The 14605-nt window shown below is 42.5% G+C and overlaps 1 protein-coding gene across 3 annotated transcripts; it reads left to right on the top strand.

Moving 5' to 3' along the window:
- The first annotated feature begins 289 nt into the window (after window positions 1–289).
- CREG1 (cellular repressor of E1A stimulated genes 1) lies at window positions 290–12874 on the top strand. Of its 3 annotated transcripts, none has more exons than XM_019525717.1 (4): window positions 290–615; window positions 6437–6556; window positions 10254–10438; window positions 10935–12659. In XM_019525717.1, coding segments are annotated over exons 1-4 (582 nt in total). In that variant the 5' UTR covers window positions 290–339; the 3' UTR covers window positions 10936–12659. The 3 variants fall into 3 exon arrangements, with proteins under 3 accessions (XP_019381262.1, XP_019381263.1, XP_019381261.1); XM_019525716.1 differs by lacking the exon at window positions 10935–12659 and adding an exon at window positions 12666–12874 and having other exon boundaries at window positions 293–615; XM_019525718.1 differs by lacking the exon at window positions 10935–12659 and having other exon boundaries at window positions 10254–10439.
- The last annotated feature ends 1731 nt before the right edge of the window (window positions 12875–14605 follow it).

Genomic DNA, 14605 nt, shown 5'->3' with positions numbered 1-14605 from the left:
TTTTTTTTTTTTTTTTTGTTTAATTCGTAGCGCTCGGTTAGCTCCGCCCCCTTTTCCCGCGCGCCCCAAGAGCCACTTGTTTACAGACGCCCACTGTCCTCCACACGCCCTCACATACACGCTGGGACGGTTGGCTCTGCCCCCCGCCGGATCTCATTGGTGGAAACGGGGGATCAGGCAGGCACCGGTTGGCTGGGAGCTGGGCACTCTCCCATGCCGCCTCTCCTCCAGCGAGCGCTCATTGGCCACCACGTGAGGCCGCACAGTTAGCTCCGCCCCGCGGCTACTAATGCGGAGCTCGGGGGCTCGCGACTGTTGGTAGGTGGCTGTTGGGGTCGCATGATGTGGCCGTTAGTGCTGTGGGCGCTGCTGGCGGCGCGAGCCGGGGCCGTTCTGTCGCCGCCGCCGCCTGAAGAGGCGGCGCGCATGGCCCGCTACGTGTTGCACGCCTGCGACTGGGGCGCGCTGGCCACGCTGTCGGCGCAGGACGAACTGCGGGGCCGGCCCTTCGCCAACGTCTTCTCCCTCAGCGATGGGCCGGCAGGGCCGGGCCAGGGCAGCGGCGTGCCCTACCTCTACCTCACCGACCTTGAGGTGTCCGTGCGCGACCTGCAGGTGAGCGCCGCGCCCCTCCGCGGAGCAGGGCGCCGGGTCGTGACACATGAGGCGGCCCCGGAGACGTCACGTAGGGCTTCAGCCCACGAGCGGCAGAGTGCGGCCGGTGACGTCACGTAGGAATCTGCCCCGTCAAAAGAGCTGTGGCTTGCTGTGCTGCTCCAGGAGCTGTGGGACTAGGCAGTGTGACCTGAAGTGCCTGCTTTGCTAGACTGGAGTGAGGAGAGCTTCCCTCGGGAGGGGAATCCCACACTCCCTGTTAATTTAGGCATAAGAACTGCCAGTTATTGGCAGCCAGGGCTTAAATATGAAATTATAGTATTGGAAGCTTAAAACGGTTGTATTTGCTGAAAAACTATCATATGCTGAAAGAATATGAAAATAAGTATGTAAATAAGAATAGGCAAGGGACAGGAAGTGTTTCCAGGTGTAGGATATTTATTGTATTTGTACATTAATTTCAATCCTTGTATGATGAAAGTAAATGTATGCTAATTTTTGAGGCAGCTAATTGATGCAGCATATGGAAAAGCCAAGTAATTCACTTTATATTGCTGATTGTAAGTTGCCAGTGAGTGAATGAGAGCTGGGACATCAAAGTTGATGCATTTCTTTATTTTGAGGCAAGGAGTCCTAAGAAAGTGCTGAGAGTGAACCCAAAAGTCGGTTAAGGTTCCTTGAGAGGAACTTGGGTTCTGCATATGCTTCATCAGTTAGCTGCCTCAAAAATTATGGTACATTTACTACTGTTGATCATACATTGTATAAGGGTTGAAGTTACTGTACCAATTGGATAAATATCGTATACCTGGCAACACTGGTTACTGGGTCAGGTTGTAGGTCCACCTTGCATGGGGACTACAGGGCTGTCTTCCTGTCCCTTGCCTGTTCACGTCTCTGGGTGGAGTTCCACTGGGCAGTATCCCTGAGTTCCTTGGGACTCGTACCAAGGCCAGTGGGGACTGGCCCGTCTGCTCTGTTTGGGGTTCCCCCTTTGCCATACTTGTTCTGTACCGTTTAACCATCGCTCCTGTCCCTGTATTGCATTTTTTGTCTTGGGATTAGTTGTTACTGTCTCAGTGGCCTCCCTTTCTAAGGGAGCCTTATAGTTCTTGGTGGGTAACAGCCCATGATTCCTCAACAGTAACGTCTAGGCCTGTGTCATGTGGTGGCAGGCAACAGATGCTGGAAGGAGGAGTGATCTGGGTATGACCAGGGTTTTTTTTCCATTGTTCCTTTCTCACTTGCAGCCTCCAGCATTTAGGGCCTAGGAAGCTTTGATTCACAAGCTGTCCCTGTATTTTACATGCTCAATAGCTACTGATGCAGCTTTCCTCCAAGCAGTTCAGTGTTAAAAGCACTTTGGTCTGCTGTGGTCTTTCTGAGCAATTTGCAACAGAATTACTTTAGTATTTTGAAGTAGTCAAAAAAAACAGAGAAAGCTAAGACCTGGCATTTTTTTCAGGCGTGTGTTGAATCTGAGAAGGTTGAGAGCCACTAGTCTGTCTTGCGAGTCAGTGTAGGCGCTAATGCTGAGTGGCACCTTCAAAAGGATCTTGCAGCACCCCAGGGTCCTATGGCACTTTGGCTTGGAGTCATTTTTCCACACCCTGTAACTGCTGTCAGCCTTTCTTCAGGAATGGGAATACTCTCCACCACTACAGATCTGAATGCTGGCTGAAATTGCCTTTTGTGCAGTACAGTACCTGGACATACTAAAGCTGCCAAGCACATTTTTTAAAGGTGACATCATGATGCAGAAGGACAAGTCTTTGATCAGCATGTTGTTGGTGGGTACACAGAGGGCTGTTAACTGTGGTCACCAGCACACAGAAATATTACTCTCTGCTTCATTATCCTGAGAGTTTTAGGGCCCTGTCACAGGTCTTGGTTTAGAAAGTACTTGGATGTGCTTGATTGTAGTACAGTTTTCTGAACCATGCAAGGGTGGTACATTTTCTGTTGGGGCAATCCAGGCAACTAATATAGATTTGTGTAGGGCTGTAAATGTGCTCAAGTATCCCATCTGTATCTTGTGGGATTGGATTCGGAGGATTCATTAAAGCTCCTCCTCCCCCAAATTCTGTAAACAGACTGTGTGCCATGTTCACCAAAATGACTGTCTTTTGAAGCCACTAAGATTCTGTCCTCTCCTCAGAAGTCAAGGAGCAAACATACTAAAAACGCTCCAGTAAGTAAGTGCTGAAGGGCCAAAAGGGGATTCTGAACAAAGAAGTGGTGGATTGCTGAACTTCCAGAGAGAACAGACAGGGAAGGCTTGGCATCAAATAAGACACGAAAGGACCAGCAAGCTGAAAGCTGGGGCTGTTGTTGAGTATTAATAACTCTAAATTCTATAGACTTGATCAATAAGGCAAGCCAACAACAAAAGATGTTGGAGAAATCTTGGGTATGCTGGAAGTCAGAGTACAAGTAACAAACCAGTGTCCATAGTCCTTTCCTGTCTAGCTCCTTACAAGTCAGCCAGGGCAGCACAGTGCCCAGGGCAGCCCTGATGCAGAGAAGCAGTGGAGACTTCTGGCTGCTGTCATGCTGCCAGCACAATTGTGTGCGTGCAGCAGCAGGTACTGTTGTTTTTGTTGTTGCACCTCATCCCCCTAATTTAGCACCCAATTTACCCTGCCTTAGCTACAGTACTGATTGCACCCTTCCTTAAGTCGCTGTTCTAGGGTGTTTGAGAAGATAATTACAGTTAGTTACATCATCTAATGGAAGAATCAATTAGAGAAGCTTTGTGCACTAGTCACTGCTGTTTCCTCAGTTAAAAAATCTGAATAGTGGTAGAAGCCTGATCCAACTGTATTAGAAGCCTTAGATGCAAGAGTGAGGAACCCTTAGTGATGATATATTCAGTGGCTTTCTTTTCCTCATTTCAGTTTTCCTTTTTGAAAAAATGGACCTGCATTACTGTTCTCCCCATGTTCTTGTGTTTCTTATTCGGTGAATGCCAATTTGCCTCTTGAATTTTATGTCTAGTACACATCATGCTTTGCATCTTGAACCTACTCTTGTTAATTTATTTTATGGTGAAATAGTTCAGTTTATGGGATTTTATTTATTTATTTATTTATTCATTATTATTTTATTATTATTATTATTATTATTTGTATCCTGCCTTATCCAAAGAGGCTCAGTGCAGTTTACAACAACAGACCAACAACTTACAAGATAGCATTGTATTTTATGACCCCTCCCTCCCCAAATTGACATTAAATTAGATTATGCTGGTCTAATAAACTTTCCTTCAGAAAGCTTGGCAACAAATGCTGTATATTCTTATCTATATTCTTATTTTGCAGTTTTTTGGTTTACTATCGCATGGAGACTTCTGCCAGCAGATAACACCAAATAACCATGATTCAGCTTTTTTGTAGCTGACAGTGCAGATTCAGTTGCTTATCCTGTGAGAGCTATGTAATTTCATAAGTGCAGTGGGATATTGCAAAGTGCACAGTTCACTCTTTTGCTGAGCTTTTTAGTAAAACTTCCCAAATGCATGTTGAAATCTTGGCTGTGTGAGGGAAAGGGAGAGATGAGCTTGTATAAAGTTGTAGTCAGAAATGAGTATCTTGACTGTATTAAGAAAACTGGAAACTTGCTCAGACCTAGACAAAGTTTGCACAAATTATATCTTTTTGACCGGGTTAGATGTAAAAAAAATGACAGAGCTATGTTCATTTTGAGACCTAATGTAAATATGTAGGCCTCAGATAAACATCTTAATTCTCACTTCACCTGTCATAAACCTATTGAATTGTTTCCCTTCTTGATGTACTTACTCTTCAGCCTAGGGGTTTTTGCACTGGTATAGATAAAGGCACTCCAGTGTAAAGTAGGGCTTGTACTAGTGCAGTTTGTACACTAAACCAGTTTCAGATAGAGTATATTGAAGACTTTGGTGTAATTAATTTAGTCGGACTCTCAAATTGACCTTAAAATGTCCTTAAAGACACTAACCCTAGAAATCACATTTTGGCAAAAAAAAAAAAAATAGGTGTCCTGGCCTGGATTTCTACTATAGAAACTCTTTAATATAAATTTCTTGAATTTACTTTCACTAAATAGCAAGATTTACTTGCACACATTGACAGCCAATAAATATGACTTTTCATGGTTAAAATCATCTCTAGTCAGGTTTTTATAACTTTGTGGGAGGCAGACATTTTATGCTGTTTTTAAGCTAGGTACAATTTCTTACATCTAGTAGAGAGTGGTGGTGGATGTGTCGGTATCGACCTGGAATGATGTGGGCAGTGGGTTCCCACAGGGCTCGGTCCTTGGACCTGTACTCTTCAATGTCTTCAGCAGTGATTTGGATGTGGGTGTGAAATGTACTCTGTTTGCAGATGATACTAAATTGTGGGGTGAAGTGAACACACTGGATTGCAGGAGGACCTGGACAGGTTGGAAAAGTGGGCAGAACATAATAGGATGCAGTTCAGCAAGGGCAAATGCAGAGTGCTGCACCTAGGGCACAAAAATATCCAGCACACGTATTGGCTGGGGAATGACCCTCTCAGCAGCACAGAAGCGGAAAGGGATCTCTGAGTCATAGTGGACTTCAAGATGAACATGAGTTGTCAGTGAGACAAAATCATCAGCAAAGCTAACTGCACTTTATTATGCATTAGCAGATGCATGACAGAGAGAACCAAGGAGGTGATACTTCCCCTCTGTCCATCACTTGTCGGACTGCAGTTGGAGTACTGCATCCAGTTTTGGGCACTGTACTTTAAGAAAGATGTGGATAATCTTGAGAGGGTCCAGAGGAGGGCCACTCATATAGTTAAAGGTTGGCATGCCAGGCCCTATGAGGGGAGACTAAGGGATCTGGATCTCTTCAGCTTCCACAAGAGAAGGCTGAGAGGTGATCTTGTGACCGCCTACAAATTCATTAGTGGGCTCAGCAAGGAACCGGAGATGCTTTGTTCACCAGGGCACCGCTTGGGGTAACAGGAACAGTGGTCACAAACTGACAGAGAGCAGATTTAGGTTGGACATCAGAAAGAACTTCTTCACAGTAAGGGTGGCCAGAATTTGGAATGGGCTTCCAAGGGAGGTGGTGCTCTCCCCTACCTTAGGGGGCTTGAAGGGAAGGCTGGATAGGCATCAGGCTGGGGTCATGTGACCCCAGCACTCTTTCCTACCTAGGGCAGGGGGTTGAACTCAATGATCTGTTGAGGTCCCTTCCAACCCTAGCATCTATGAATGAAGTTGGGTACCTTTTTTAAATTGTTGAGGTTATTTTCAGCTTGCTTCCCCCCTCCCCCCCTTGGGATTCAAGCTGGGTTTTTAAAAGTTGCTTCAGAGTTTAGTGGAGTTGACTGTCAAAGGATAGTTGTCTCTTGATGGAAGTAACTTTGTTTGAAAGTAATATTGACCTGCTGATCTGATATGCAAGAAGTTGGGTAACTATCATTTAACCATATTGTACTATTGATCCTTTCTCCAGAATAGACTTGGCTGTATACACTGCAACTTTTTTTTATTTTGTGGAATATTCTGCATGCACGGGATTTCAGATTGGAACGTTCTAGTTTGTGAGAGATTTGCAACTATGCCTGATCACTTTTACTAGTGGTGTAGTTATACAGTCTTCCAGATTTATTCAGAGTCATTTTGTTTAGGGTGGCTTTGGATGAATAATATTACTGGGAAAAGCTGATGATAACGTCTAATTCTGAATACTGCATTGAGTTTAATTTGAAAAATGCCTTGTTATTTTCAAAGGAATGCAAACTTATTTCTGTATATTTGTATTGGGATAGCTTTGTAATTAAACTTACTACTTGTGTTTCAGGTGAATGCAAATGCTTCCCTAACAGTGTCTTTAGCACAGACTCCTTACTGCAAGAAAAACAAGTATGATCCACAGAATCCCTTGTGTGCCCACATAATCTTCGCTGGGACTGTTATAAAGGTCAGTGGCTTTAAGTTAGCTATTCATAAAGTTAATGGTCTTTTAGTAAAGAGATGTATAAACTTCTGTACAGAAGTATCATGTTACTTGCTAGTCAAGAAAGATTCAGGCTGATTTAAAGATTCATACTGAGCCCTGCGAGGCCAGGGGTGGGCAATTATTTGGGCTTGCAGGCCAGTAGTGGGTACTCCTGTGCTGAGCCACACACCTCACTGAGTCTGACCACCTTCCAGGCTCAGAGTGCCTCCCTGGGGGTGCCTCACGCCTGGCCGACCCCCTTCCTGGAGCACACCTGCAAGCCTGGGGGTAACGTCACCACCACACAGGACACAGGATCTGGACTTACCTTGGCCCTGTGCCCCCTGGGTAACACAGGCCTAATAGTCCTTGAAGGGTACTTGACCCACTGCAAGAACTTGGGGTGCTTTCCTCGGTCTGAAGCACAAATAGTGGTCTCCGTTAGGCAAACAAACTAAAGGGACCCCAAGGCATAATCTAGACCCTCTCCCAATAAGTCTCCCACACTAGGTACCGAGGAGAACTTTATTGGTTATAAGGAGTAGGTTTGGAATAGGACGGGGTAGAGCAATATCAGAGGAATACCTTAGAGCAAACAGTGGCATGGTAGCCTTTGATCATGCATCTGAGTTACTGCAAGCTATAGATCTAGTTAGATCTCAGATTGCCTGATTCTGGATGATACTCGTGAGTAAGCTGAGATTCCCTCTGGAAGCAAGCAGATCACTGAACACAAGTTTCAAGAGTGAGTTTTTCAGATGGTCCAGCTTCTCTGAGAGATTTTGGTGAGCTGGTGCAGGTTGGGTCAGCAGCCGCCGCACTTCCTTCCCCTCCCTCCCCCAAGCTCTGCAAAAGGCTTTAGTTCTGTGGGCAGGGGTGTACAGGTAGCAGATCATGGCTCAGCCCCAGCCCTGTGCTGTCACTGGAGACTGGCCAGGACCCACGCAGCAGGGTGTGCGGCCAAGTTGGATGAGATGGAGCCACAGGCAGCCAGGGAGCTGTGTCCAGGCCAGGTCTAGGATACTGGGGGAGTGACAGTGCAGGGTTGGAGCCTGGGGCAGAGCTGTAATTTGCTTTCCACATGCCCCTGCCTGTGGAACCCACACCTATTGCAGGGCCATGTGGGCAGCAGATCATGGCTTGGCCCTGGCCCTGTGCTGTCACTGGCCTGTGATTCCAGTCTTACCTGCCTGTCCTGCTCCTGAACACTGCTTCCCTCCCTGCCCGTGGCTCCATTCCAGTCACCTGGCTGTGTGTCCTGCCTGTACAGGTTCTGCTCCTGGTGGTGGGTATGGGGCAGACAGGTTGAAGTACCTGGGCAATGTGGCCTTGTTTGGTGGTGGTAGTAGCTGGAAGGAGCTTCTGTTCCTGCCACTGCTAGGAAGTGAGTGTGGCTATGCTGCCCCAGGCCTGCTGTGCACCTGGAGGATGGTGGGACCAGCCGTACCCACCACAACCTGGGGTGCCCCCTGTGTCTGGGCTGGGTGGGACAGGGACCTGCTGCAGGCTGGACAGAATCCCTCAGCAGGCCAGATTGTCTGTGGGCTGCATTTTACCCACCCCTGGGCCAACCCATAGTTGTGTAGGATGATGAAAGGATCTCTTCTGACCAATACTTGGTATCACAGAAGGGACCTAGAACTAATTCTCCAGAGTTGTCTTTGGTAGGAATCTTGAGGCGACTGCTGCAAGTGGAGGAAGACTTTCTACTTCCTTAGACTTTGTAAAGCCCAGTATATCTAAGTTGGTCCCCTGCCAGTGCAAAGTAACTTTCAGCAATGTTAACTGATGGGGCTAATGCACCTTTAAATGACTTGAGTGATTAGGTTTTTTCAACTTTATTTAGCTGACAACATAGCTGCTCAAAATGCAAAAGACATAATACATTATCTATTTAATATTGCTGCTGGTGTGGTATTGTTCCTTACTCTCTTTATAGGGGCTTTAAATCTAATTTGGTGCCCCACTGGAAGCTTTTGTTATTGTACTACTTGTTCAGCTTAAATCTTTCCCTTAATTAAATTCTGTTATCAATTATGATTATTTCTGCTTAGACAGTATTCTAAATTATGCTTACTTGGTATGTTAACCCATCAAGTATTTGATGCATTCTCCAAACCTCTTAATTTTTGTACCGCGCTTAACTCTGTCATTCTTTGTTCTCCTTTTCCCCAGTCTCTTTGCTTTTTATTTGAGCTTTCCCCAGTTTTTCAATATCTGTCTAGAAGTCACATGCCCAGGAGATGCAATTGCACCTAAAATAACAGTAATTCGTCAGAGTCATATAGGAAGGACGTGCTACTTGTCTGATTTCTTTGATTTGGTACTGCTGCATATGCAGTTCAAAAATCAGACTAGCCTCTGGTTGCTTAGACTTAAATTTGTAAAGCAGCAAACTTCTTGTACACTATAGGTGTTGTTACATGTGCTCCGGGGAGCGGAACGGGGAAGACTTTAATTAGAGTGGCTCCAAGAGCCACTTTAATTAAAGCTCCCACAGTGTCTTGTGCATCAGTGTCCCCATGCTTCAAAATGGTGACAGGAACACTTTTAACTAAAGCTCACTCAATGGACTTTGAAGCATAGGGACGCTGATGCACAAGATGTGGAGGCCTGCTGGAGTGCGTTAATTAGTATGCTTCAGCAGACTCAGTTAATCGAGCCTGCTCTGATACGCTGTAGTTACAGTGTGTGAGAGCATCCTCCCTATATGTGTGTAGGTACCCTGTAGCTTTAAATCTGCATCCATCATATTCTGCTTAATAAAAGTTTCCCAGTATTGCATGCTGTAATTTAGTCCCTCTTTTTTTTTTTTAATTCAGTTTTTCTGTAGTTTAAGTGCTAACATTCTTCAAAGAGCTGCAGCCCCCCCAAGATTCATTATAAACTTATACTAATATATCAAATTACTGAACTGCTACAGAATTTATCAGCAAAAACATTACCATCAGGCTTTAATTTGTCTAAATGAGTAGTTACTGCTGTTGGTTGTCATATCATCATAAGTGCATCTGGCACCTTTTGACAATGAATTTTAAAGCCTCTGGGCTTTACAGGAATTAGCCTTCTTTTAACTTGCACCGAAGCATATTTGTATGTCTGTAATGCCACCTTATTTACTTCCTATCCTCATGCTTCTTAAAAGTTGTTGGTTTGTTGTTTTTTTTATCAAGACCTAAACATTTAATTATTTGAAAAATAAAAGTGAGTTAAGCACCATCTCTTGGACTTTTCTAAAGCAATACCTGCTTCTCCTCATTTGTCATCATCTAGTCTTCTGTCTCAAAGCTTCATCTATAATGTTTCAAAGGTGGCGTATATGTGTGCATGTGTTCAGGCTGGAGCCTGTCTTCATATTCAAAACCAATAGTTGAATCTGTCATCAGAATGTCCCTTCCCTCTTTTAGGTTGGTGGCTATAGTATTTTGGAGGAATAATTACCAGATGTAGACATCACAGAATAGTTATTTTTAATGAGTGCTGGTAGCTGCCAAAAATCAAACCCAGCTGGTGGGTGTGAACAGGCTATATCATGAGTCCTCTATAATAATAAATGTAACAAAGTGCCAGCTTGTGGCTGCAGCTGGAAAAAGCACATTGCAGTAGAGTTGTCTTTGAGCGTAGTTTATCGCTTATTGAAGAAGTGATCATTTGTAATACGTTGCTGGTTTCTGTTTAGGTGAGTGACACAGAATCGGGTTTAGCAAAACGAGCATTATTCACTCGACACCCTGAGATGGAAAGCTGGCCTCGAGATCATAACTGGTTCTTTGCCAAATTCAACATTACCAATATCTGGGTACTGGACTACTTTGGTGGCTTGAAAATTGTGACCCCAGAGGATTATTACAGTGTCAAACCCTAGTAAGTACTGAAGTTTGTTGTATAACATTTTTGTCATAATTGGAGATAAGTATTCCTATAAGTTTGTATAAATAAATTCATACATATGTTAATTCTTCTTATTGGGAAGTCATCCATTCTACCTGATGATTGGAGAGAAGTCTTAATATATCCTGTCTTCAAAAAAGGCAGCAAACTGGAGTGTGAAAATTAAAGGGATGCTGCCAAATTAACAACTACCAATAAAGTACTGTCTGACGTGTTGCTCCACCACTTATTACCTGATGCAGAAAAAATGGGAGAAGACCAGTGTGAATTCCACAAGAATAGATTGATGATAGACCAAATCTTCTCACTAAGGTAGTTGAGAGAAAAATGGGAATATATTAAAAATGTACACATTCTGTTCATATATTCCAGAAAGCCTGTGATACCACACACAGTCTGAGGGCTTTAGTAGCTGAACTGGGCATTCCAAGAAAAGTCAAATTGAACTCTTTTTAAAGTTTGTATGCAGAATTAGCATCTGTGGAAGAAATTTGGACACCTTCCCAATGAGAACTGGATTGAGGCAGGAGGGTGGTCTATTTCTGATCCTATTCAATCTGGCACTGGAACAAATGATCTGGAGCATAAACAACATGAGGGGAGTTAATCTGAATGGAGATCATAAAGTCCTGACATATGCTGCTGATTTATCTTTCATAAGTGCAAATATGAATGATACAAAGTCTATACTTGACTAACAACTAAAGCAAAGAAAGTTGGACCGCAAGTGAATGTCGATTAAACACAATCTGCTGGTAAACAGAACCCTAATAAATCAGAAACCTGATGTAACAATAAACAGTACAAATTTTAAACGAGTGACTCACTTCATATATTTAGACCCCATCATAGCACAGGAAAGGAAGAATGGAAGCAGGAATTAGAACCTACTTTGCATTGCACAAGCTCCAGTCATCCAAGCTCATCCAAAGGAAGACTAAGCTTCAAGTCTATAAAATCCTAATCAGGCCCTATAGAACCTCTGGCAGTTGAGCCTAGGTTCTCCCACAAGGAAGTGGGATACTACTAGATAGTTTTAAGAGAGATTTTTAAAGAAAATCTTTGCGCAGTGAGAACCCATAACATAAGAATGGTACAAGAACCAATAATGAGTAATATCAATTGTACAGAGAGACAACCCTGACACACACAATTAGCACAACGATTACAATGCCTGGGCCACACTGAAGGAATGGAACCAGTTGAGACACCAAAGAAAATGTTCCTTGTGGTACTGGAGAAGAGAAGGCTGCCTGGATGACCAAAGCAAAAATGTTTCGATGATATAGTATCAGACGTATGGAAATTAAATGTGGACAACTGGAGAACAAAGGCACACAGATGAGAATGGATGAAGGTAGTGGAGGCAGCCAGTGACCTCTAGGGCTTATAATACTAACTTGTTGCTGTTGTTAATAATATACTGTTCCTATAAGGGTTTCAAAGTTTCCCATACATATAGTGCACATGCACTGTCCTCTTAACTCTTTTTTTTTTTAATGTTTGTTAATGTCTTTCCTAAACTAGTTTACTTGATTTTATTTATTTATTGGTCCCTTCTGTAAAGTTGTCATAACAATCATACTTTGTTGATCAGTCCCTGACAAACAAGCTTTCCCAATTGTTATTGTTCCTTTCTCCTAGCCATCACTTTCGTATATCTTGAAAAGTAATTGAGCATGGATTGCATCTATTTGTAATTTTTAACCAGTGAAGTTTTACTGTATGTTGCAATACAAAAACATTTTGGGTTCTTTTCTATAAGAATGAACAGGTAATTGCAGTTATACAAATGCAGGTGTCCTATTAGTACCTCCAACTTAAAAAGAATTTAATGTAGGAAATTTCCTTTGGCATGAACACTGAAGCAGTTTACTGCACTTGGATTAAATACGGGGTGGAAAGTATCTTAGTCCAATAGGTAAGAATTATAAGGATACTTGTTTGCATTTAGGAGATGCGAATTTTTAATTTTTAAAATTTTTTTGCTGTATCACTTGTGATCTGTGTTGGCCTGTCCTGAAGCGGAGTTTTCAAGAGAACTTCTGAGTTGTATATGGCATTTACCAATGCCAGGATGTCCAGACAATCTGCTGCATAGGCCTGGGATACATAAGGCTTCAGAATGACATTCCAGATGCTTTAGAATACCTTTAATCTTAAAGTATATTCAATTTAATTTTTATTTTTACCCTTGTAGGTAGAAGAATACTGTGGATGATCGTACAAACGAACCTTTTGGCTCTTTCCTGTGCTTTCTATTTGAAATTATTTCCCACTGAGTCAATAATGAACTGAACCAATAATGAAAAATTGGATTCCTTCTACTTTTTTTTTTTTTAAATTGGCTTACTTTGGGTGTATCCCCATTTCTTGTGATCCTGTTACTGAGACTTACTGGCAGGTATTCATGAAAACGAATCTTCAAACCATATGTTCTATTGCAGAAGGGATGTTTATTCAAGCTGGGCTGGTTATTTGTATGTCTAATATTCCCCAGATTCTACAAGCTCAATCCACAGTTTTAAGTAGTTTGGTTTATTTGTTCCATACAACAATTTGCCTGTGTGCAATCTGCAAGCAGACTATGCAGGCTTATCTGAAACTAATGCATTGGCTTAGCGCTCTACATGTGCCTTACTTAAATCGCATGTGTTTGTAGTATATTTAAAAATATTTTAACCAAAATTAGCTTTGTTTTGCCTTTTGAGGCAGAGTAAACTAGCCAACTGAATTCTGCAGAGTTACTTTCATATATAATGTGTAGAGTGCTGCTTCCACCAAGCTAGAGAATGACAAGCTGGGAACCTGCAATCTCTGAAAACCTTGAACATTGAGCAGTGCAATTGTAATCTGTTCTGCTACCTACACAGCACTCATTGCTGTAATATGACTGTCTTTATGCAAATCAGACATGATCCTCTGGTTCCTGGTAAGTTGCTAGCACAGCATTTAGTTGGGGGATGTTTATGTGTCCTTGTTCTTCAGATTCAAGTTATGGCTAGGAAAGTGTCTTTTTACATATAGCTCTTGGGGTTGTGTTGTTTTATTTTTCCTGAAAAAATTTAATCCATCCTCACTTTTTCTCAGCTTCTACTTGGAAGTCACTTACTCACTCTGTTTCCCCTACCGTGTGTTTTGGCTTCTGGATTTAGTGTAACCACTTTAACAAACACTGTTTAATACTAGAATCTGAATTATGAAGGGAATCCACTTGCCTTATAAAGCAGCTGTTGGCATAACAACTTCCTTGTTCCTTCCCCCAATAATAGAACTCATTTTATGAGGGGTTTGTTTGGAGGCTATAAGATACTTCTTGTTGAGCAGCCCAAAAGTAGAAGAAAATTTTATGAAATGTGACGACTTACCAATATGAAGTTGGCTTACATTAATGAGAACACTTCCCTTTTTGTACTTTTAAAATATCCTACTGAAGAATACAATCAACATATGAAATAAAACATTTTTTATCCTATCTGTTTTCACAAAAAGCTGGAAGAAAGGGTCATGTTAGAATAAATTGAGTTCAGCATGAAGATAACTATCTAGGGACTGGTTCTCAGTCTTCTTGGACTTGATGCACCCCTAGATAGATGTGGGGAACTCCTCACAAAATGCCAGCTCTTCATTTTTTCTGTAGGCAAAAATAAGTGAAAATAATGGAGCGATTCTTCTTCTGTTGCAAAGAACTCAAAGACCACAACAGGGCACGATGTTTTTAACATTACTGATTCCTACCTGAAATCTCTCTATTTACCTTGCTAACGTTGTATGGCACCTTTGAAAGGATCTCCAGGCACTCCAGGGTGCTACAGGATCTTAACTGAGAATTGCTGATCTAGGGCCTAGGTTAGAGTAAGGGACATGGGAATGGGGACTCCTTAGTTAATGGCAGACCCAGAAATCATGGTGTGTTTGTTTGTTTGTTTGTTTGTTTGTTTGTTTGTTTGTAGTTTTTTCTTTTTTTGTAAGTAATCAATCTGTTACATGCAAAAACTTTTTCCTCCTTTGTAAGACAAAAAGCTGGCACTTTTCCCTAAATTAATTTATGAAAATATATGAAAAGATCTTTGTTTTGGTGGTTTTTAAAGAAATGAAGAACTTTTGTGATATTTTTATGCTATACAGATTCATTGCAAT

Source organism: Gavialis gangeticus, unplaced genomic scaffold (genome assembly GCF_001723915.1).
Source record: "Gavialis gangeticus isolate Ggan-Ray unplaced genomic scaffold, GavGan_comp1, whole genome shotgun sequence".
NCBI lineage: Eukaryota > Metazoa > Chordata > Crocodylia > Gavialidae > Gavialis > Gavialis gangeticus.
The sequence above is the reverse complement of the archived record's forward strand: the minus strand, read 5'-3'. Positions and strand labels throughout refer to the sequence as shown.